This window comes from Pongo pygmaeus, chromosome 7 (assembly GCF_028885625.2).
Source record: "Pongo pygmaeus isolate AG05252 chromosome 7, NHGRI_mPonPyg2-v2.0_pri, whole genome shotgun sequence".
In the NCBI taxonomy this organism is placed as follows: domain Eukaryota; kingdom Metazoa; phylum Chordata; class Mammalia; order Primates; family Hominidae; genus Pongo; species Pongo pygmaeus.
Window position 1 is genome coordinate 28,595,009 of NC_072380.2, and position 24,343 is coordinate 28,619,351.

Here is a 24,343-nt window from a genome sequence, read left to right on the forward strand (position 1 = left end):
TGTATGGGGGTGTGTGTGTGTATAATATACGATACATATTTATGTTCTAATTTGTTTTAAAATTGGAAACATTGCTGCATTGTATGAAGTAAGAAAATGAAAGCTCTCTCTTCTAACACACCCTCCTCTGTCCACCAACACCCATATAACTCTTTGGGAAAAAGCAGTATTAACAGTTTGATATAGCTGGGCATGGTGGTTGATGCCTGTAATCCCAGAGCTTTGGGAGGCTGAGACAGAGGCTCACTTGCACTCAGGAGTTTGAGACCAGGCCTTTTCTCTAATAAAAACAAAAAAAATTAGCCGGGCATGGTGGTGTGAGCCTGGTGGTCCTAGCTACCTGGGAGGAGGAGACAGGAAGATCGCTTGAGCCCAGGAGGTGGAGGCTGCAGTGAGCCGTGATTGTGCCACTGTACTCCAGCCTGGGTGACAGAGTGAGATCCTCAAAAACAAACAAACAAACACCAGCTTGGCATAATCATATACAAATTCTATATGTGTGACTCTGCATTTGTACACATACTTATGTGTATATATACACACAAAGATTTTTAAAAATTAATTTACTCCACACAAGAACCTAACTAAACCAAAAAATTATTATTATTATTTTTGGAATAAAATGGGAGTTCGGGACAATAAAGTACATATTATCTTGGGACGTGATCGTTACATTGGATAAAAATCTATTAAAGAAACAACGAGTGCTGTGATGCACTCGTTCCCCTCCAGAACTGAAGGATTTATTTCCCCACCTGTTGGAAGGCTGCTGGTTGACAGTTATGAGCTTGAGAGAGCTGCCTTGCCCAAGGTCAGACCTGGCGGGGGTGGGTAGGCAGCTAGCAGCCACTGAATGTTCGGTCAGTGTGGAAGTATAAAGACCAGATCCTCTTCCTCCCTTTCCCCTTGCCACAATGTAAGACAAATGTTGGGGTTTGGATCTCCGTCCCCACCAAATCTCGTATCAAATTATAATCCCCGGCTGGGCACAGTGACTCATGCCTATAATCCAGCACTTTGGGAGGCCAAGGCCAGCGGATCACTGAGGTCAGGAGTTCAAGACCAGCCTGGCCATCATGGTGAAACTCCATTTCTACTAAAAATATGAAAATTAGCCAGGTGTGGTGGTGGGTGCCTGCAATCCCAGCTACTCAGGAGGCTGAGGCAGGAGAATCACTTGAACTGGGAGGCAGAGGTTGCAGTGAGCCAAGATCACGCCATTGCACTCCAGCCTGGGCAAAAGAATGAATTCTGTTTCAAAAAAAAAAAAAAATTGTAATCCCCTATGTTGAAGGTGGGGCCTGGTGGGAGGGTGATTGGATCATGGGGGCAGTTTGTCATGGCTTAGCACCATCCCCCTAGCGCTGTCATCAGCGGGAGTGAGTTCTCACGAGATCTGGTTGTTTAAAAGTGTGTGGGACCTCCCCTGTCTCACTCTTCCTCCTGCTCCTGCCATGTAAGATGCCTCCTCCTGCTTTGCCCTCTGCCATGATGGAAAGCTCCTTGAGGCCACCCCAGAAGCAGATGCCATTATGTTTCCTGCACAGCCTGCAGAACTGTGAGCCAATTAAACCTCTTTTCTTTATAAATTACCCAGCCTCAGATATTTCTTTACAACCAATCTGAGGCATCTTGGCAGCTTCAGGGAGTCCTATGGGGTCAGTGGAGACCTCATTGAGACTGCATTCCAGCCCAACTTCTTCCTTTGCCCCACATCTGCCCCTTTTCTCTCCTTTTCCTTTTATTTCCTTCCCTTCCCAGGTGCTGATCCTGAAAGTCCTCTCCAGTCAACGCTCTACATGCTAATCTCAGAATCAGCTTCTCTAAAAATCGAACTGCAAGAGGCATTTAGGCAATTTTTTGCCTCCTAAGACACTTTTCTTCTCCGCAGCTGCTAAATTGATCAAGACTCGTAATTTTTCGAAGAAAATTTCTGAAAATCAAGGAATTCAATGAATGCATATTTGAATTGAAGTCACTTTTTCACATGTGTGTAAAACCTTCACAATTCTATAGGAAGACAGAATTCAAAATGAGACGCTGAAGTTTTGGTAGGGGAAGCAGATAAGCTGTTACATAAACTGTTGGAGAGCTTCGAGCATTGCAAACAGGTGCTCAGTAAATTACTGTTGAGCTGGATAAAAACAATTTTCTTTCTTTCTTTTTTTTAGAGACAGGGTCTCTCTCCGTCACTCAGGCTGGAGTGAAGTGGTGCAATCGTGGCTTACCCCAACCTCCAACTCCTGGGCTCAAGCGATCCTCCTGCCTCAGCCTCTCAAGTAGCTGGGACCATAGGCACGCACCATCATGCCAGGCTAATATTTTATTTTACTTTTTTTTTTTTTTTATAAAGATGAGGTCGCACCATGTTGCCCAGGCTGGTCTTAAACTCTTGGCCTCAAGCGATCCACTGGCCTCACCCTCCCAAAGTGCTGGGATTACAGACCTGAGCCACTGTGCCTGTCCCCCAAAATTTTTTCAATAGATTTGCTTGGTGTTCATGGCTAGATGAAGGCTGAGTCTCTCTGTCTCCCTCTTTCTCTGCCTTTCCTTTTGTTTCTCCTGGTCCCTCTATTTTTTTCTCATTCTCTTTCCTCTTTCCTCATTTCCTTTATCATTTTCCTCTTTCAGTCTCTCTCCATTTTATTTCTCACTATTCCAATCTCTACTTTGGCCCTTCTGTTCCTCTCCTAAAATTGCTCATCAGTAGAAACTGATTCGACCAGAAACAGAAAGTACTGAGCAGGAGGGTTCAGGTTTGATGACAGCTTTGCCAAGGGATGAGCCCATCTGTTGAGTTTAGAGGGGCAAAGGGGCAAATCCAGGCTAAGGACACAAAGATGAAGAGGCAGGAAGACAAGAGTCAGTGAAACAGGTACCAGGGAGTAGACCTGAACTCTGATTCAATTTCTTTTTTCTTTTTCTTTCTTTCTTTTTTTTTTTTTTTTTTTTCCTGAGACAGAGTCTCACTCTGTTGCCCAGGCACTGAGTGTAGTGGTGCAATCTTGACTCACTGCAACCTCCATCTCCTGGGTTCAAGTGATTCTTCTGCATCAGCCTCCCGAGAAGCTGGGACTACAGGGGTGCATCACCATGCCCGGCTAATTTTTATATTTTTTAGTAGAGACAGGGTTTTACCATGTTGGCCAGGCTGGTCTTGAATTCCTGACCTCAGGTGATCCACTCGCCTTGGTCTCCCAAAGTGCTGGGATTACAAGTGTGAGCCACTGTGCCCAGCCCTGACTCCATTTCTTATGCTTCAGGAACCAAACCAGGTTCCTGGAGGTACAGAAAGAAAAGACGGAATCTCAACTCTTCATGCATGGGAGTTGACTGGGAAAGCCAGTAAACAGTGATGACAGCAAAAAAAAAAGGAAGCAGGATGCAGGGGGAGGCTTCACAGAGGAAAGGACATTTGAATGGACTCAGATAGGAGGCGAGGGCGAGAGCACATGCAAAGGCATGGATGTGTGGGAGAGCAGGGTTCACCTGGGGGCCTTGAGCCGGGCCTGGGCATCGAATGTGAGGGAGCAGTGGCAGGGGTGGAGCCGGGAAGTTGACTGAGGTCAGATCATGAAAGATCTTCAACGCTATGCCTGGGGGTGTTGGAATTTACTCTTGGGAGTGGAGCCTATTATTGGTTTCACATAATAGAATCGGAATCTTAGAAAGATCTCTCTGGGACAAGAATAGAGGATGGATTGGCAGGGACAGAGCCAGTGAAAGCAGTTGGGGGTGCCTGCAGTGTACTAGGCAAAGGGTGCAGACAGTGTGAGCTCAGAATGGAGCTGGAAGTAGATAGGCGGGTGGAGAAGACAGGCCTGAATGAGAGATTGGGAGGAGGACTCAGAGTACTGGAAAGCAAATTACATATGGAGGCAAGGGAGCGTTGGTAGACACTTCTCTGTGTGTCTCTCACACTCCAAAACATCTTGGCATGCCAAGAATGCAAGGGCCTGAGCACTCTTGGCTGAGTGCGCTGGCTCGCGCCTGTAATCCCAGCACTTTGGGAGGCTGAGGCGGGTGGCTCATGAGGTCAAGAGGTCAAGACCATCCTGGCCAACATGGTGAAACCCTGTCTACTAAAAATACAAAAATCAGCTGGGTGTGGTGGTGTGCGCCTGTAGTCCCAGCTACTCAGGAGGCTGAGGCAAGAGAATCGCTTGAACCCGGGAGGTGGAGGTTGTAGTGAGCTGAGATCGCACCACTGCACTCCAGTCTGGTGACACAGTGAGACTCTGTTTCAGAAAAAAAAAAAAAAGAATGCAAGGCCCTGAGCATTCGTGACTTGGGCCATTCTTGCAGGTTGTGTCTGCAGTAAGGCAACCTTGAGGGATGAGGTAACGTCTCCCTTTGGGAGCAAGAGCAGGTTGACTTACTGCTTACTATGAAAAGCAGTGAATGCCCTGGGCTCATTGTTCCTCAGCTGTGGTGCAAACCACTGTTACGTGTATCATTTACCTGGGCCCTATGCGTCACACCTGTGGGACGGGGAGGACCAGCAGAACCCACGCAAACATAATGTTCATGCCACTCGCTGCTTTGTGAGTAAAGTTGTTTTTGACCCAAGAATCTCATCTTTTATTGTGAAACAACAGAGTCTTCTATTCCATAAGCCACAGGCTAACTTATTAACTTGTAATCTGGGGGAAAATCAAATCCCAGACTGGACAGGGAGAAGCAGAATTTCTGGCTTGATTGACTTGGTATAAAGTAGTGCCTCTCATCAGGGGGAGGAACTGGTGTGTAGGAGCAAGAGGATGATGTCAGTTTTATACACGGTGATTGTGTTTTCCTGACAAATAGGTGTGGTCCTTGCATACAGCGATTGGTCACTGGAGCTCACAGACCTGTTGGTAAATTCTGTCCCTAACTGAAGCAGGAATAGAAACCCCTAGAGGTTGGTCAGTCCCACACCCCAGCCGTCCACCATGATCCTTTAGTGTATTCCGCTAGCACCTTCCCAGAGTGCAGGTGGAAAATAAACGTCTTTGTTATTGTTGTTCTTATTGTTGTTGTTGTTGTTGAGACAGAGTTTCCTCTTGTTGCCCAAGCGGGAGTGCAATGGTGTGATCTCGGCTCACTGCAACCTCCGCCTCCTGGGTTCAAGCGATTCTTCCGCCTCAGCCTCCCGAGTAGCTGGGATTACAGGTGCACACCACCACGCCCAGCTAATATATATATTTTTTGTATTTTTGATAGAAACAAGGTTTCACCATGTTAACCAGGCTGGTCTCGAACCCCTGACCTCAGATGATCCACCCGCCTCGACCTCCCAAAGTGCTGGGATTATAAGCATGAGCCACCGCATCCAGCCATGAAAATAAATGTCTTAAGAGAACCTGAATAATGTGAATAATCAGTTGAAATGTATGCATTTTATATATCTTATTAAATGTGCAGCATTACCCAGCAACCTCAACTATACCAAGAAAACTGGGTTTTGGGGAATGCCATGGACCACTCTCTCTTTTCTCAGTCCTGGTGGTTCCAGGGGAGAACAAGTGATGGAAGAAAAAAGGCAAGTGGGGTGGGAGAGGAAGGTGACAGCGGTGGAAAGAACAAATCCAAGACTTTTTCTTCTTGGGCAAGGACTTTGGGTCTATTGCCAGCCTTGCCCATATAGCAAGGGTTCAATAAAAGTTTTTGAATATCTTCATTTTGGTTTTTATTCATCCATTACACAATCCTAAATAATCCCTGTTCATATTTTGGTAAGTAAAATTTTAATATCTTTTTTCCTTTAAGTCATGGATTCAATTGTTAAAATAGTTCTGTTCACTTACCCGGTCATTCAATAGCTGATGGTTTAGGGGTGTCCAGGTGCTCATCTTTGTGTGCATTTTGGGACCATCTGTGTTTTTCGGAGGTGCAAATGCCATCATGAAACAACTGGATATCCTGCCGTAAGAAAAAAACACCTATCAGAAGAAGTGAATCATATAACCCTCAGAAAACAAAAATTACTAATACCAGCCGGGCACAATGGCTCACACCTGTAATCCCAGCACTTTGGGAGGCTGAGGTGGGCGGACCACTTGAGGTCAAGGATTCGAGACCAGCCTGGCCAACATGGTGAAACCCTGTCTCTACTAAAAATAAATGTAATAAATAAATAAATAAATAAATAAATAAAAAATAGCCGGGCGTGGTGGTGCATGCCTGTAATCACAGCTACTAGGGAGGCTGAGGCAGGAGAGTCACTTGACCTCAGGAGGTGGAGGTTGCAGTGAGCCAAGATGGCGCCACTGTACTCCAGCCTGGGCAGCAGAGTGAGACTCCACCTCAAAAAAAAATAACAATACTAATACCATATAATTTTTTAGCATGTTGGCAGAGGGAATGGGTGGGAAGAGCATTTATTGGGGGCATCTTATATGTCAAGCACTTCATACAACTCCTCAATGGAAGTGCACAATTACCTGGTGAGGTGGTGGGTTTTAACTCATTTTACATATGAGGAAAATTTGGCTTATTGATGTTACCCTGTCCAAGGTCATACAGATAGCAAGTGGTGGAATTGTAGTCGGACCCAGGTCAGTTTGATGCCACTTTATTTTCACTGGACTCTAGGGGGAAATCCAGAATCACTCCTAGCTAAGGACATACTATATTGGCCAGGAAGAGAAGTATTTTAAATTTAAAATCATCATGCAATATGAAACACTTCATTCTTGTCCCTTGTGATAGTAACTCTCCTCCTCCCCTCTTAACTTCCAGATATCCAAGTAACAAGAATTCCTGCCTGACAGCGTATTGAAGAGGTAGCACGGTGGGAGAGACAAAGCCAAGGCTTTGGAAATGAACAGATTTGAGTTTATTGGGGGAAATTTGCTATTTTTAGTTATCCAGTATATGTCTGCCTCCTTTTGATTAAAGCACTTTAATTTTCAGGAGGAATTACTTTTCCCTCATTGTTTACAGCCTGATGGTTTAACTAATTAAGGTAGCCTGTCCTTCCCTAGCCAAGAGATGGTCATGAGACCAGGCTAGGCCAGTTGGGCTGGCAATAGCTTACTCTTAATCTTATTTTATTTTATTTTATTAATTGATTTATTTATTTTGAGACAGAGTCTCGCTCTGTCGCCCAGGCTGGAGGGCAGTGGTGCGATCTGGGCTCACTGCAAGCTCCGCCTCCCGGGTTCACGCCATTCTCCTGCCTCAGCCTCCCAGGTAGCTGGGACTATAGGCGCCCGCAATCACGCCCAGCTAATATTTTTTGTATTTTTAGTAGAGACAGGGTTTCACCATGTTAGCCAGGATGGTCTCGGTCTCCTGACCTTGTGATCCGCACCACCCCCCCCGGCCTCCCAAAGTGCTGGGATTACAGGCGTGAGCCACCGCGCCCGGCCGAGATGGAGTGTTGCTCTGTCACCCAGGCTCAAGTGCAGTGACACGATCTCAACTCACCGCAACCTCCGCTTCCCAGGTTCAAGCGATCCTCCTGCCTCAGCTCCCCTAGTAGCTGACCGAGAGTAGTTTTGATACATACATTCGGGGTTGCAGGCTTCTGCATTTTCCACTCTGTGATGGTGGGTTTCACAAGGACAGGTAGCAGAGATGGCTAAGGGGACCAGGGCCTGCTTGCCTGATCAATGAGCTCCACAAATGACCCCACAGCAACAGATACTGGATATTTTTTATTTTTTGAGAAAGAGTCTTGCCCTGTTTCCCAGGTTGCAGTACAGTAGCTGGGGTTACAGGTGTGCCTGGCTAATTTTTGTATTTTTTTAGTAGAGATGAGATTTCGCCATGTTGGTCAGGCTAGTCTCAAACTCCTGGCCTCAAGTGATCCGCCCGCCTTGGCCTCCCAAAGTGTTGGGATTACAGGCATGACCCACTGCACCTGGCCATTATTTCACAGGTGAGGTGGTCATTCAAAGTAGCATTGGTGCCCTGGGCTGACTGTTCAGTTGTCCCTGCTATTTCATTGCCCCTCCCTACTCCCTAAAAAAGCCCCATGTCCTTTCTAACATGGGGCTAATGTAAGCAAATAGGAAACTTATTGCAGTATCCTTGCGATAAACTTCCTATTTGCTTACATTAGCTAGAATCTGTTTCTGTTGTTTGCAACCAATTTTTTTTTTGTTTTTTACTTTATACAGGTTTAATCCTGGCTCTAACCTGTACTGTGTAGCTTTATGCCAGTTATTTAATCTGAGACTTAGTTACCTCATCCGTAAAATGAAGATGTATACAATCACTCTCAACTGCTCTTTCAAAGATTAGAGAAAAAGGGTCTGGCAGAGGGCCTGACAGGCAGGTGGTCTTGATAAGTGGAAACCTTCCTGAAGCTTTTCTTAGAACTTGTCATTCGCAGAGTGCCTCAAAACCTGTCCTTTGAGGCCAGGTGTGGTGGCTTATGCCTGTAATCCCAGCACTTTGAGGGGCCAAGGTGGGTGGATCACCTAAGGTCAGGAGTTCGAGACCAGCCTGGTCAATATGGTGAAACCGCATCTCTACTAAAAATACAAAAATTAGCTAGCATGCTGGCGCATGCCTGTAATCCCAGCTACTCAGGAGGCTAAGATGGGAGAATTGCTTGAAACCAGGAGGCGGAGGTTGCAGTGAGCTGAGATCGCATCACTGCACTGGAGCCTGGGCGACGAGAGCAAAACTTTGTGAAAAAAAACAAAAACAAAAACCCTGTCCTTTGGAGAGCCATGACAAAATATTTCAAGGTGCGAGACACTTACAGCAGATTGAGAGTAGTTTTGATATATACACTCAGGCTTGCAGGCTTCTGCATATTCCACTCTCCGATAGTGGGTTTCACAAGGACAGGTGGCAGAGATGGCTAAGAGGACCAGGGCCTGCTTGCCTGATCAATGGGCTCCAGAAATGACCCCACATCAACAGATACTGGATATTTTTTATTTTTTGAGAAAGAGTCTTGCCCTGTTTCCCAGGCTGCAGGATAGTGGTGCAGACACAGCTCACTGCAACCTGCACCTCCCAGGTTCAAGTGCTTCTCCTGCCTCAGCCTCCTGAGTAGCTAGGACTACAGGCACCTGCCACCACGCCTGGCTAATTTTTGTATTTTTAGTACAGATGGGGTTTCACCATGTTGGCCAGGCTGGTCTCGAACTCCTGACCTCAGGTGATCTGCCCACCTCAGCCTCCCAAAGGGCTGGGATTACAGGCACAAGTCACTGTGCCCAGCCTTGGATATATTTTTTTTTAAATCATGATTTTTTGGCTGGTATGGGATTTTCCCAAACACTATCTGAGATCTTTGAGTTTCTCATTTGACATTAATATTCTCTCTCAGGAAGATAAAGCCCACGTTTTAAACCCTCTGGGGTGTCAAGACAATGCCTTCCTGCAGTTGCCTGCTGCCAATATGCCACTGGAATGAGGGGCGCACAGATCAGCTCTCAGGGTCTTCTCAGCCTCAACAGCTAACTATCGGACTCACATTTAGGTATGTTACTAAGCAGAAAGAAATGATTTTATTACAGTACTATTAACTGGCAGCTAATGATAAAAGTACATGTGAGCAGGCAAGTTATAGATACAGGCTGGCATTGTGGCTCACACCTGTAATTGCAGCACTTTGGGAGGCTGAGGCAGGTGGATCACCTGAAGTCAGGAGTTCGAGGCCAGCCTGACCAACATGGTAAAACTCCATCTCTACTAAAAATACAAAAATTATCTGGGCATGGTGGCGCACCTGTAATACCAGCTACTCAGGAGGCCGAGGCAGGAGAATCGCTTAAACCCAGGAGGTGGAGATGGCAGTGAGCTGAGGTCGTGCCACTGCACTCCAGCCTGGGTGACAGAGTGAGACTCTGTCTCAAAAAAAAAAAAAAAAAAGTTACAGATACAAAGTGTAGCCACTGAGTCTAGATCTCCCCAGCTAAAAAGTGATATATTTGTTTTTGTTGTTGTTATTTATTTATTTTCTACATTTCTTCTTTTTCTTCTTCTTCTTTTTTTTTTTGAAAGAGTTTTGTTGTTGTTGCCCAAGCTGGAATGCAATGGTGAGATTTTGGCTCACTGCAACCTCCGCCTCCTGGGTTCAAGTGATTCTGCTGCTTTAGCCTCCCTAGTAGCTGAGATTACAGGCATGAGCCACCAGGCCCAGCTAATTTTATAGTTTTAGTAGAGACAGGGTTTCACCATGTTGGTCAGGCTGGTCTCAAACTCCTGACCTCAGGTGATCCACCAGCCTTGGCCTCCCAAAGTGCTGGGATTACAGGTGTAAGCCACTGCCGCACCTGGGCTACATTTCTTCTTTTAAAACTAGTTGTTTTGTTGCCTGTAATCCCAGTACTTGGGAGGCTGAGGCAGAAAGACTGCTTGAGCCCAGGAATCTGAGACCAGACTGGGCAACATCGTGAGACCTTGTCTCTACACAAAGTAAAAAAAACCAAAAAATTAGATGGGCTTAGTGGTGCACGCCTGTGGTCCCAGCTACTTGGGGTGGGGGCAGAGGGCTGAGGTGGGAGAATCGCTTGGGCCCAGGAGGTTGAGGCTGTGGTAGGCTGTGATTGCACCACTGTACTCCAGCCTGGGCAACAGAGCAAGACCGTTTTTAAAAAATATTAAAAACATAAAAATTAAATGAGTTGTTCTGAATCCTTTCTTAAGAGCTACATGGAGAATATGATGAAAGCTACGAATTCTCCCCCTAGAAAGATGCACATACACACAAAATTTTGCTTACCCCTGCTCTATGCTGAACAACTCTCTCCTTTCCAGTTTGTGTAGGAAACCATGTGACTGATCCTAGGCACATCCTTCTGAATGAGGAGAAGTAGCTTTCCTTGGTAACTCCCCCAAGCTCCTGCACTGGTTGTTTTCTTTTTCCTGGTTCCTCAGAGCTACATGTCACTTAGATTAGACTTTCTTTCAACCTGCTTGAAGATGGGTTTTCAGAAGGTGGGCCTGGCCCCGGGAAGCAGCCCTCTTGGCCATATAGGCCTGCTGAAAGCGTGCCAATGTGGACATCCTGCCTCGTCTCTTGCTGTTATCCTTTTACAGTATTTTCCTCCTTCCTCCATTCCAGAAGACAGGCAGTGTGTGTATTTGCATGCACATAACATGTTCACAGAACAGACCACTTGCTACTATTAAGAAGACAGTTTTTTGGTTTTTTTTTTTTTTTTGAGATGAAGTCTCACCCTGTTGCCTAGGCTGGAGTGCAGTGGCGTGATCTCGGCTTACTGCACCTACACCTCCCAGGTTCAAGTGATTCTCCTGCCTCAGGCTCCCGAGTAGCTGGGATTACAGGCATGCACCACCATGCCTGGGTAATTTTTGTATTTTTAGTAGAGATGGGGTTTTCCCCATGTTAGTCAGGCTTGTCTTGAACTCCTGACCTTAAGTGATCTGCCTACCCTGGCTTCCCAAAGTGCTGGGATTACAGGCGTGAGCTGCCGTGCCCAGCTACAGAGATTTTTATATAACACATACAAAACATAATTGTCCCCACTTAATCAACAAAATAAAGCAAGTTGTCATCCCCTCCTTCCACAGATGTCTTGCTGTTGCTTTTTTGTTATCTCCTTCCCTGTAAGGACTACCTTTGAATATTCATCTTTTTTTCTTTTTTTTTTTTTTTAGAGGTGGAGCAAAGTCTCGCTCTGTCGCCCAGGCTAGAGTGCAGTGGCGCAAACGCGGCTCACCACAACCTCCGCCTCCCGGGTTCAAGCAATCCTCCTGCTTCAGCCTCCCGAGTAGTTGGGATTACAGGCGCCTGCCACCATGACCGGCTAATTTTTGTATTTTTAGTAGAGACAGGGTTTCACTATGTTGGTCAGGCTGGTCTCAAACTCCTGACCTCGTGATCCACCCACCTTGGCCTCCCAAAGTGCTGGGATTACAGGCATGAGCCACTGTGCCCAGCCGAATATTCATCTTTAATTTTTCTTAGAATTAAAATACAGAAAGAGGGCCTGTGACCCTAGTTCTTGACATATGGTTCTAGTCTCATTTTCAATAGCAAGGATGGGTCCCCTGGCCACATACTTCCAATTTGATCTTCTAAGCCATTTTTTTTTTTTTTTTTTTTGACAAGGTCTTGCCCTGTCACTCAGGCTGGAGGGCAGTGGTGTGATCACAGCTCACCATAGCCTCAACCTCCTGGGCTCAAGCAATTCTCCATGTCAGCCTCCCAAGTAGCAGAGAATACAGGTGTGCACCACCATGCCTGGCTTATTTTATTTTTATTTTTTGTATTTTTTGTAGATATAAGGTCTTGCTTTGTTGCCCAAGCTAGTCTCAAACTTCTGGGCTCAAGCAATCCACCACCTCAGCCTCCCAAAGTGCTGAGATTACAAAGGTGAGCCACCACCTCCTGCCCTAAGCCATTCTTCACACTGTCATCATTATTTAACCACCTTACTAAGTACCTACAAGGCAGGTGTTAGGGGTACAAAGATAAAAGTCTGCTTCAATGGAGCTCACAGTCTCCTGTTAGGTATTTTTTAAAAGACCAGTTGATCATGTCACTTTTCAGCTCAAAACCTTCAGAGGTTCACTGATGGCTACAGGATCCAGACTTCCTCGCGTGGAAGTCTAGGTCTGCCATGATTTTACCTCCATCTACCCTTTCAGACTCACCTGGCCCCACCTTCATGCACTCTCTGCCCAGACACACTGAACTCATGGCCACTCTGAGAACATGCCACAAAACTCTGATTATTCTTGGCTTATGTGGTTTTCTGATGCTCACTGCTCACCTGAATCATCACAGTAGTATATCATAGGTACTCGATATTTGTTAAATCAATAGAAAAAATGACTATAGCAGTGCAAGTGGGGAGCAGTTTAAGGATTAAAACTTGTAGAAATGTTTGGGAGGCTGAGGTGGGTGAATCACTTGAGCTCAGGAGTTCGAGACCAGCCTGGGCAACACAGTGAAACCTCGTCTCTACCAAAAACAGAACAAAAACAAAAAATTAGCAGAGAGTGGTGGTGTGTGCCTATAGTCCCAGCTACTCGGGAGGCTGAGGTGGGAGGACTGCTTGAGCCTGGGAGGCAGAGGTTGCAGTGAGCTAAGATCATGCCACTGTACTCCAGCCTGGGGGACAGAGTGCGACTCCATCTTGAAAAACAAAAAAAACACCACCACCACCACCACAACTTGTAGAAATGTTGGCCAAGTGTTGTGGCTCACGCCTATAATCCCCGCATTTTGGGAGGCTGAGGCAGGAGGATCTCTTGAGCCCAGGAGTTGAAGCCCAGGAATTCCAGACCAGCTTGGGCAACACAGCAAAACCCTCTCTACAAAAAAAAAAAAAAAAAAAAAAAAAAAATTTGCCGGGTGTGGGTGTGGCGGTAGGCACCTGTAGTCCCAGCTACTCAGGAGGCTGAGATGGAAGGATTCCTTGAGCCAGGGAGTTCAAGGCTGCAGTGAGCGATGATTGCACCACTGCAGTTCAGCCTGGGCAACACAGCAAGACCCTGTCTCAAAAAACAAAAACCAACCAACCAAAAAAAAAAAAAAAAAAAAAACCCTTGTAGAATTGTAGAAATGTAGAGTGAAACTCAGAACATGATACTGGGCTCTGGGGTTATATGCAGAGTTTACTGAGCATAATAGGACTGGGTCTCTCTGCTAACAGCATTTACCCATACATTGTAATATCATCAGACAAGGGAATCTCAAATTATTATCAGGAAATTATCAAGAAATAGGGTATGGGTAGATTTAAATACGAATTCATCTTCCGCTTAACCAGTTTTTAAAAAGCAAGAACTATAATACAACGCAAAGAGCTAATGCTTGGTAGGCATATAATTATCTGTGGGTTGTTAATTTCACTAGTATGAATATCTGGCAGTTGCACTGTAGCCCAAATGAGAGGGCACAATGAAATCCCCAGGAGCACTGATAAAGCTCATAAGAGGCCCTGGAGCTTTCCAAAGAGAGAGTCTCCATCTTTTTCATGCACTGCCCACAGCTCTCACCTCTTTTAGCTTGTCTCCCTCTTCAAGCCTCAAGCGCTGACGTTGCCACAGTTGCATTAGGTCAGCTTTTTCTCTGACTCCCCCGAGTCCCTCACCCCTCCCAGCTTCCTGCAGCCCAATCACCGTCTATAAATCCCGTTGCTGGCATCCGGGGTCTCTTAGGCAACAATGTGTGGGCTCTTGATTGGCCGCGAGATCCAGGAGGGCTGGTTACAAAATTGGGCACGGGGATAAAACTAACAAGTGTGGCAGCCAAGAGCGTGGGAGAGACAGCAAGGTCTCAATATAACCCTAGAATGAAGATGCGTCGAATCCTAAAACAAGTAGCGTTGAAAACCTTCATTCAAGACGTAGTGTGTCCCAAATCAGCCCTAAATACGGAGCGTGCCCAGTCACATTGTCCTGGTCACTCCGGAGCTGCGAAATGCAGGCTCCACTGTGCCAGGTTTTAAGAGTGGCCAACAGGTAAACAGAGGGTTGGAGGAAAAAGAATTCGAGACTGGTTCAATGAAAGAATAGCACCTGCAACAGGAAGTGGAAGGATGGGGCCAGGAGGAATTGCCCAACACAGAGACACACAAATGCTTCAATGCAAATTTCAATTTATTGGATTATAGAATTCAGGCTGACTGACAGATACACCAGGGAACCAGCAGATGGCATGCCCTAATAAGAATAACTAAATTTAGGAACTCTTAGAATCCCGTCCAATTCATTAAATTTATTGAGCGCCTGTCTTGTAATACGAAGCAAAATGAGAATACAAGGATAAAAAGGAAATCTAAAGAGGAAGACTGGAAGGTGCAATATACAAATATTTAATGGAAGGCTCACATGGGTAACAGCTGTTATAGAGTTATGAACAAGTGCTGGAGGATACCAAAAAGTTCAAAATTCCGGAACAGAGGTCCTTTGGTCAATGTAAAGCAAGTTTTATAGGCAACAGTCAACAACAACAAAAAGCAAAACAACAGCAAAAAAAAGACCTTCCTTACTATCTTTGTTTCTCAAAATAAATAAGAATGCATTCCCCTTCGACTTAAATGTACAAACCCTGTGTTTCTGTTGTGTTTTATAGGTTTTGTTTTTATTTTTGGGGGGACGGAGTTTTGCTCTTATTGCCCAGGCTGGAGTGCATTGGTACGATCTCAGGTTACTGCAACCTCTGCCTCTCGGGTTCAAGGGATTCTCCTGCCTCAGCCTCCTGAGTAGCGGGGATTACAAGCATGCATCACCATGCCCGGCTAATTTTTTTGTATTTTTAGTAAAGACGGGGTTTCACCATATTGGCCAGGCTGGTTTCAAACTCCTGACCTCAGGTGATCTGCCCGCCTCGGCCTCCTGAAGTGCAGGGATTACAGGCGTGAGCCACTGTGCCTGACCTGTTTTATAGTTTTTAAATAGGCAGCATTTGTGTATCTCCAGTTTAAAAAGAAAAAGTGAAGCTCGTAGAAGTTGTTGCTTTCCTTAGGTTAAAATGGATCAGTAAGTGGGCAAGCTGAAATTGGAACCTAGGTTGTTTGAATTCCAGCCTAGGGATTTTTTCCACATGACCGGGTTGTACCTAAATGAATAAACAAAGCCTTGGGGGCAGAGGCGGTGAGGGGGTGGCCTGGAGGAGGTACTTAGATGCAATACTGAATTACCATGCATTACCAGTTAGCTTTTATGGTTTCAAAACGGGTTCATCCAGAAAGAGACCAGTTTTAACAATGTTGGGAGTGCTGTGTCTCTCTATGAAGTTCCCGCTCATTAAAGACTTCGTATTGGTGGTTACAACATGGAATGAAAGAGAGATGGGATCACAGAGAGCATCTCCTTTAGCCCTGTTGGATTTGAATATTTTCATCCCTGAAAAGAAGGTCTCTTTCTTCTTGCCTCTCAACCAACATCTTCTGGGCCTCCTCTTGTCCTGCACCTCATCATCAGACTACTGTCCTCCCAAAAGAACCTGAGTCACACCGTCCTCACTGTCTGTGTTCACAGTGAGCACATAGAGCTCAATGTCTGACACTGCAACATTACTTTTTTTTTTTTTTTTTTTTTTTTTTTTTTTTTAAGAGACAGGGATGGCTTTGTCGCCCGGGCTGCAGTGTAATGGCACAACCATAGCTCACTACAGCTTTGAACTCCTGGGCTCAAGCAATCTTCCCAGGCTAATTTTTTAGTTTTTATTTTTGTAGAGACAGGATCTTGCTATGTTCCCCAGACTGGTCTCCAACTCCTGGCTCAAGTGATCCTCTCTCCTCGGCTTCCCAAAATGCTGGGATTACAGGTCTGAACCACCTCACTCAGCCCCAAATATTAATTACTTTTAAGAGGGACATTTCAAACACAAAGAAAGATTTGGACACTTTCATAAGAAACACCCTTGATTCTTCACGAAGATTTTTTTTTAAATAGTACATTTGTGTGTATTTCACAGATACAGTAGAAGCTTCTTTTGTCTCATTCCCAGGTTTCATTCCCCTCCCTGCCTGCCTAGAGGCAGTCATTGTCACGAAATTGGTGTGCAGCGTTTCTGTCCATTTTTATGCTTTTATTATATGTACGTTTGCCCTCATAAACACTGTATAGTATTGCTAGTTTTTTTTTTTTCCTAAGAGGCATCATCACTTACATATCTTGTGGTTTGGTTTTTTTTCACTCAATGTTCTTTTTCTGAGATTTAGTCATGTTGATACAGTGGTGATCATTTCTACATCATTCCCACCTCCCGATGTTGAGCTATGATGTGTCCCATTCCTGACAGTCTTTACAAGATGGTGTGTAAGTTGAATAAAAATGCACCTCGCAGCGCATCTCTGGAGGTTCCCCAGCTACAAGGGATCTGACACACAGATTTCCCCCACACTATCTGCCCCCTCACTCACTCTCCACAGAGGCACCGCTGGCTCCAGAGGATACACTGCCCTGCCTAGAATCAACCTAAGAATCAATATTATTTTAAACATTGTTTACTGCACAAGTATTTACTTATTAGAGAAACTGAAACTGTCATTTCAGATCTCATTTATCAGGCCTGTTCACACAGCTCACTTTCTGATGTGAAACTCTAGGTCTAAGTTCAATACTCGTCAACATTTACTTAACACGTATCAAGCGCCTTTCTTAAAAAAATTGTAAAACACACATAACGTAAATGCACCACTGTAACCATTTTTAAGTGTACAATTCTAATAGTCCATTCACATCGTTCAATTTCTTTAAGTTCTATGTGCTACCGACAGAACAAAATGATGCCCATGAAATCTAGGTTGACGAGGAACGAAAAAGAAGAGAAAGAAAAGACAGGTTAAACGGTGCAGTGAAAAGAAAAACAGCCCTAGGTTGGGATGAATCCAGGCCCCGTTGTTAAAACGCTGCATGGCTTTAGGTAAATCATCTAACCTTTGGGGGCGTTCTTTTCCTCGTCTGAAAAATGGGAGGTTCGGTTTAGATTATCTTTAAGAATTCTTTCAGCTCTAAAGCCGCTTATGTAGAAAAGGAGAGGAGAAACGTTTCCTAAGGAGCAAAAATTGGGGCGCGCACCAGTAACGACCAGCTCCACCTGTTTCCTAAGGTCTTGGCCAAGAGGATATAAACTATCCCGGGCGAGTAGCCTGTTCTGTCCGCTACGCTGTTTCGCGTGGAGCTCTGCAGCAGGCCAGAGCTCCTGCACCCCATTCCACCCTCGGCATCCGGGGATCTGCCTCTCGAGCACCCCAAATCCCCAGCTCCGGAGGTCGGCACCTCTGGTTCTCAGACCAGGTGTAGGTGGTCCTGCAATCACACCTCCGCGCTGTGTCATCAGGGGACGGAGTGCATTGCGAGGAGGGCTCCGAGTGCATCTCAGATGAGCGCCTCCAGGGCTGGGAACGAGCACGCCGGAGCAAGGGAGCTCCAGGCGTCACTCAGGGCGAGAGGCAGAGAACAACGAGACGCGCCAGGCCAGCCCCGCACGCCCAGGCTCCGGCAGGGAGCTTTCGGCCGAGCGTACTCAGTGCGCCTGCCCCGTGCGTGCGCGCGCGCTCGTGCGCTCGCTCCCCGGGCCGCGCGCCCCGGTGCTCGCGAAAGCTCGCCGTCGCTGGGAGGCGCGCGCCGGCGGTCCTCGGCCGCTCCAGGTACCTGAGGGACGCGCGGCCGCCCCCGGCCGGCGGTGCAGCCCCCACCCCTCGGAGCCAGGCGCTGGGGTCTGAGGTGAGCCCCGCGAAGCGTGTCGGCCCCTGGGCCGGGGCAGCGGGAGAAGGAGCGGCGAGTGTGGAGCCCGAGGAGGCGCCGCGCGGCTGCCTGCTGCTCCGCCTTAGCCCGCGCCGAGGAGCCAGCAGCAGCCCGGCGCCTCCTCCTCAGGGATCGTTCCTCTCGCCGCGGCCACAACAAAAGCCTTGGGCGCCGGGCTGTGGCGGGCGGCGGAGCGGGGGCCCGGGCCCGCGGTGGCGGCTGCGGGCCTCGGGGACGCCTAGTTTGGGGCTGAGGGCTGAGGGCTGAGTGGGGAGCTGCCCCAGGAGACTGTTAACCCTGTCCGCCCTGAGCCCGCGCTCGGCAACCTGTGCGAGTGTGGACCGCGGTTCGCTCGCCTCCACTCCGGCCCAGACCCTCCGCGGCGGGGAGAGGGGCCCGGCCGGAGCCGGCGGCAGCGCGGGGTGCCGGGGGCCGTGGGCGGAGGACAATGCGCCGGGGGCTCCCGGCCGCCCGAAGCGCGCGCCGCCAGGCTCCCGGCCCCGGCTCGGGTCGGCTTCGGGCCCACCTTTGCCTGCCCACGCCTTAAAGTTTCTCCTCCCGTCCATCAGTTTGCAAAGTCCTTGCTCCCTTCCGCGAGCTTCCCACGGCTGCCTCCTCCGCGGGCTGTGGGTTTGCCGTGGGGTGGCTGCTGCTGGATCCCCGAGGGTCCGCGTCTGAAATCAAGCTGCTGTGAAATAGCCAGCAAGGTTAAGGAGCCTTGTGTCCTTTCAAGACATGTAAACATCTTCCTAGAGGTGTTTTACATCTTAGGAGTCTTGAGTTCGATCCCTCTGTTGTAAGAGAAGCCAAGGGGGCTTTTCTTGGCTTTGTTTTTAAGAACAAAAGCACGTGCCATGAATTGAGGCAGAGGAGTAGACTTCAGATTTAGAGAGATTGGCTCCATGAAGGAGGTCCGGCGGTTTGCCCAGTGTAGAATGACTCTTTGAATTTTGGTTTCCGTCTGGGTTGAGGGAGATGCAGCAGCAGCACAGCAGAGTAGCCGCATCAGTGACTGTTATGGGAAAGTGTTCAGACACAGCCTCATCTTAGAGAAGTAGTTCTGATCGGGAATGCTTATTGATGGGAATTGAGTTACTTTGTAAAGCCAATATGATAAGAGCAAGGAAACAAAGACCTGACTACCCCTGGGGATGTTACCTCCTTCCCTCACCCTCCTTTAGTCCTTGGTGGTGTGCTGGTGCCGTTCCTGCATTTTAGTCTGGAAAAAGAGTAGAAGTCCTTAGTTCTATTATTAAGAAGTGGTTACTCCTGAAGATAATGCTTTCCGTCTTTACTTTTAAACAAATCAATACTATCTTTTTCCTTCAGAAAAAAGGACAAAAACTCACAAAGATAAAAAAAATTCAGAGTCGGAGAGCCTAGGAAAGAGGTGTAAGAGCTTGACTGGGTGGGGCTGGAAAGATAAAAGAGCTGAAGATAAAATAAAACTAAGATGCAGCCCTTCTTCTACCATACCCCCCTACCCCATTGTTTGAAACTATTAGGAAAATAAGTAAATTACTGGTAAAGCCTATCATTCTACCCTCTCTTTCCTCCTACCCCTTTTCCCTCATCCACTACTAAAATTCTGTATCTCCATCTCTCCTAAATCTATAAAAGTGTCCCATTTATAAAAGGAGAAGGACAATGAGCTGTTTCCTCATCCTAGCTGCTCTATGCTTCTGAGCTTTATTTTGTGCTTTGAGCATTCAGGTGGCTATTTCTTGGGAGTTCCGTGATTGAGATATTTGAAGTAGAGAGGGCTAGGGGAATTTAATAGCAAAGTGCATATTCTTTCTTTGTATAGAACAAAGTGAAAGCTTTATCACTGGGGAAGGAGAGAGGAGTTTTTTGCTCACAATAAGTTATCTGTTTCCCAGGAAACAGACTTAAATTTCACGTTAGTTTGATAGTGAAACTCTAAGATTTTATATTCAAAACTTTTTCTGAGCATGTGAGTTTGTTGATGTTAAGCTGCTGTTGACTTTCTTTTCCTTCAGAGACAGATAGTAGGAAACAATTCTTACCGCTTCTTTGAGCGGTTTTGGCCTCAAGTTTTTGTTTTTGTTTTCCTATCCCCAGAACTCTAGAATTATGCATGATTAAAACTGCAGCTGTGCACAAAAATAAAAAGAATGATTTTAAAAATATGTACTGGATAAATTATTCAGTATAGATTGGAGGAAAATATGTGGTAGAGTCTCGAGGAAAGAAATTAGATTTTCAGTAGTGATATTTCTATAATGCTGGGAACAAATGAAGTGTAACAGCTTCTTACTGGCTAGGAAAGAGTTTTACCTACTATGTCAAAAAGTGAATTTCCTCTTTTTGCTTTCCAATTCATCATGTTGGGAACTATTGACAGTTTGGTATATTCAAGGAGTGTATTGCACATGAAGTTTGAGATGAATGTAACTAGGCTAGTGGGCCTGAAAACCAAATCCTGATCCCCAGATTTTATCTCATTAAAATAATTCTGTGGTCAAAGCATGCAAACCATACAACCTTGTTAAGGTGGGTGGAAAGCGGGGGTTTGGTATTAGAGAATTTTTTGATAGGAGATTTAAGAGAAGCTGGGCTGAAATTTCAGCCCATTTTAAAGTCCAGAATCTATCTGTCTCTTAACTTTCCAGTTTTATTTTCAGGTTAATTTTTAAAGATCTTCTGTCTTCTTTAGTCTTAGTAATGAATAATTTCTAAATTGAACTGAATTTTGATGCCTACCATTCATTTAAATTTTGAACCTAGATGGATTTACTTTTCCTCTGTGTGTGTGTGTGTTTTAAGCCTTAATCACTTAACACATTGGAAGATTAAGTTATTTGTTGTAATCAGTAGATGATGACAAATGGACTTTAAACATTCGATGAAGCAGGAAAGTTCAGAAAAGAGATACTCTGAGATTAATAGGAATCTAGGTCCTGTGAATTAAATATGAAGCTATATAAACTTTCTTGTAGCAACCAGTAGGCAAAGGGCCAAAGACTATATAGACTTTGAGCAATGAGTGTGTACACTGAGTGTATATTTTGTCTAACAATACAATAATTTCCTTAAGAGAAGGAGCTCTCATTTAGAGATAGTTATTGCTAATCCTTGCAATGCATTCTCGGAAACGTGTCTGAAAAAAGACAAAGAATATCCCTCCTGTTCCCTCTGTAGGCACTGTGTAACCAGCATTTACTTTGAGACAACCTTTAGATGATCTTTCTCAGTTGGAAATGCAAAATGTTACCTGCACTTATCAGGTGTCAAGAAAATGAAATCTCAACAGAATGATGGAATGGAGCCCTTTCTGTAGAGAAAGTGTAAATTGAAATGGAGTTGCTGAACATAATCTTTTGTTGCAGAACCCCTTTGACAAGCCCCTAGGGCCCACTTTTCTCATCATCCTTTCTTCTGGGATTCAGCCTGCTTTCCTCTTCACAGTTGCCACCTCTTGCGTTTCCCACCGAGTTCTTTGGGTCTGATTTTGCAGCCAGCCTGGGAAGACAGTCTTCCAAGATTGGAATCCCTTCCCTTTATTGCTGTCTTTCAGGACAAATACTTAGTTGATTTTATTTTAAAGACTTTTACTTTTTGTCATCAAAAGAAACCTGATAAATAATGGTTGGAAATATAAAATTACTGATGTTATACATTCATAAAAATAGAAATGTGTAAGCTTTAAAGTATCTAGTCCTTTTTGTTTTCTGATGGAATGTTAACCAAGTAACTTAGTCTGAAATCAGCCTTCCAGATATTCTGAAATATGCTGTATGGAGAACTGAATGTGTCTCTTTTCCCATACAAAGGGCGTGAGCAACTGTTGCATAGCATTCACTTTTCGCAGGGCCCTGGCCCCTGAAGCTGCTCACTCCGATTATGTTAATCCAGTTTGTCCCCCCTTTTTTTTTTTCCAGTTGATATACTACAGTTTCTTATAATAAAAAAAAATCAGTAAGAACGCCCCAAATGACTGTTAACTTTTGTTTAATGACTTGCTACATTTTGATAGGATCTCTTTGGGTCCAGAATCTTTGCTATGTCCTGCAAGTCTGGAACTTCAACTTACAGCTTTTCCATGGATGACCTTACCTTAGGAAAAATGGCATACTCACATAATTGTGATTAGAAGCAGATAATTCATTATGTTATTAAAGACATATTATTTGGAATGTTTATCAAAAGTTTTTATTTTATTTTATTTTATTTTTTTGAGACAGTCTCTCTCTGTCACCCAGGCTGGATGCAGTAGTACAGTCTCCGCTCACTGCAACCTCCGCCTCCCATGTTGAAGCAATTCTCAAGCCCCTCCTGAATAGCTGGGCCTACAGGCGCATGCCAGCTAATTTTTGTATTTTTAGTAGAGATGGGTTTTTGCCATGTTGGCCAGGCTGGTCTCAAACTCCTGGCCTCAAATGATCTGCCTGCCTTCGTCCCCCAAAATGCTTGGATTATAGGCGTGAGCCACTGTGCCCAGCCAGGAATGTTTATCAAAAGTTTTTAAATTGTGCATACCATTTGATTCAGTTGATTGGTTATCTGATTTTTTTAGTATTGAAAATCATTTTGACTCTTACTAAATTGATCATCACTGATTTGCTTTTCTTACTAGGTACAGTAGAGCAGTAGTGTATTCCTTGGCTTGTTGCTTAATTAGTAGTCAATAAACCAGTCATTTTTACTAGTATTTTTTCTTGTCAGCTAGTCAGCACATATTTACAGATTTAGCAGAGTTAATTACTTCATACACAAAATAATGTACTATAGGTTCTTTCATAAAATTCCATAAAGCATTTAATATTTTATTTTTAAATAATCGAAATAGTTTTACTATATTACGTGTACATATATTTTTTTGACAAAATGAGAGATATATTCATATACTGTTTTGTAAACTGCCTTTAAATTTTATTTTTTATTTATTGTTACTATCTTACTATATCCACAAATACAGGTTTATGCTCATCATTTTTAGTAACTATATAATATTCCATCATGTGGTTATACCATAATTTATTTAACCAATTTCTTATTGGTAGACTTTTTGGTTGTTTCCAACTTTTAGGGTTTTTTTTGTTATAAACAGTGTTACACTAATATTTTGGTTGTGCATCATGTGTACTTATATGTTTACTTAGAACAAATTATAAAATAGATTTGTTGGATGAAATTGTGTACATTTTAAGGGCTTTTGATATAAGTAGCCACTTTTTTTTTTTTTAAGTACCAACTAGTTTACTAATAGCATTTGAAAATGTTGAAATGTTGAAGGTGTTCTTTACCCTATACTCCCACCCTCTACTGTGTTCTATCATTATTGTTTTTTCCTATCTGATTGGCAAAAAATCTTATCTCACATTTGCATTTTTTATTACTAGTGAAGTTGAATATCTTTTCATATGTTTCTTGGCTATTTGTATTTCTTTTGTAAATTTATGTCCTTTGCTTATTTTTCTATTAAAATGTTATCTCCTATTTGCTTTTATTTTTAAAATTCATTTAATGTATATAATTACATAAACAATACCTTTATTCTTTTTAATTATTCTGTTCTAGGATAGCATTTCTCAAGACCTGACTTATGGAGCACTTGTAACCTAAGGTAATCATTAGAATGCATATCATTCTCCAGGATTCAGATTTCTGGGGGAATCCATGAATCTGCTACACTTTAAGATTAGAGAACTGCTGTTTTGGGGGAAATGAAAATTCTTTAACACCTATACTTTACCTTTTTTCTTCTTGTCTCACTGAATTCCACTGCTGTTTTTTCCCTTCTTTTAATAATCATAAACTACAGTCTTGCTATATCAAGATTATTGTCCTTTCACAGCTTAACAGTAGATTTTACAAAAGCATCTTGGTACATGGTAATTTGAATGTCATAGTACATAAGGAAGCACTTTTATAAGAAGGTAGGATGCTTTACTTTCAAGTAAGGCAAAAAGAATAATCAAGAGGAAACCAGGTAAAATAGATGGAGTAGGCAGAAGTGTAGGGGGACATTTCATCTAGTTTTGAAAGCTCAGTGAGATATTGCTCAGTTTCCTCCTCAGGTTTTATGTGGTAGTCTTCTTTGAACCATTGATTTGAAACCCATACCTGCTTGAAAAATAGATTAGTTTAAATGAAATTTTTGAAATTCTTGGTGTTACTATATGCATATTCAACAGGGAGTAATGTTCCCTTTAATTTTTTTTAGTTGCAAGCAGATGAATATGCTGCATAAGTAATAAACTAC

The 24,343-nt window shown here is 44.5% G+C and overlaps 2 protein-coding genes across 7 annotated transcripts in view; one reads left to right on the top strand and one right to left on the bottom strand.

Moving 5' to 3' along the window:
• Positions 1 to 14,019, bottom strand: part of FBXO16 (F-box protein 16) — a 63,254-nt gene extending 49,235 nt beyond the window's left edge. For 2 of the 3 annotated variants that reach the window (XM_054499466.2, XM_054499462.2), the window contains exons 1-2: positions 13,918 to 14,019; positions 5,787 to 5,901 (exon numbers count right to left, since the gene is read on the bottom strand). In XM_054499466.2, coding sequence (XP_054355441.1) covers positions 5,787 to 5,885 — 99 coding nt within the window. In that variant the 5' untranslated portion in view covers positions 5,886 to 5,901; positions 13,918 to 14,019. The remainder of the gene's footprint in view (positions 1 to 5,786; positions 5,902 to 13,917) is intronic. The other variant, XM_054499464.2, reaches the window with a different exon arrangement.
• A 3,938-nt stretch (positions 14,020 to 17,957) lies between these two features.
• FZD3 (frizzled class receptor 3) overlaps positions 17,958 to 24,343 on the top strand; it is a 74,778-nt gene continuing 68,392 nt past the window's right edge. Inside the window, exons 1-2 of one of the 4 annotated variants that reach the window (XM_054499026.2) lie at positions 17,965 to 18,096; positions 23,659 to 23,704. The gene's annotated coding sequence lies outside the window, so the exon portion shown is untranslated. Of the gene's footprint in view, positions 18,097 to 23,658; positions 23,705 to 24,343 lie in introns of all 4 variants that reach the window. The other 3 variants (XM_063668601.1, XM_063668600.1, XM_054499027.2) reach the window with 3 other exon arrangements.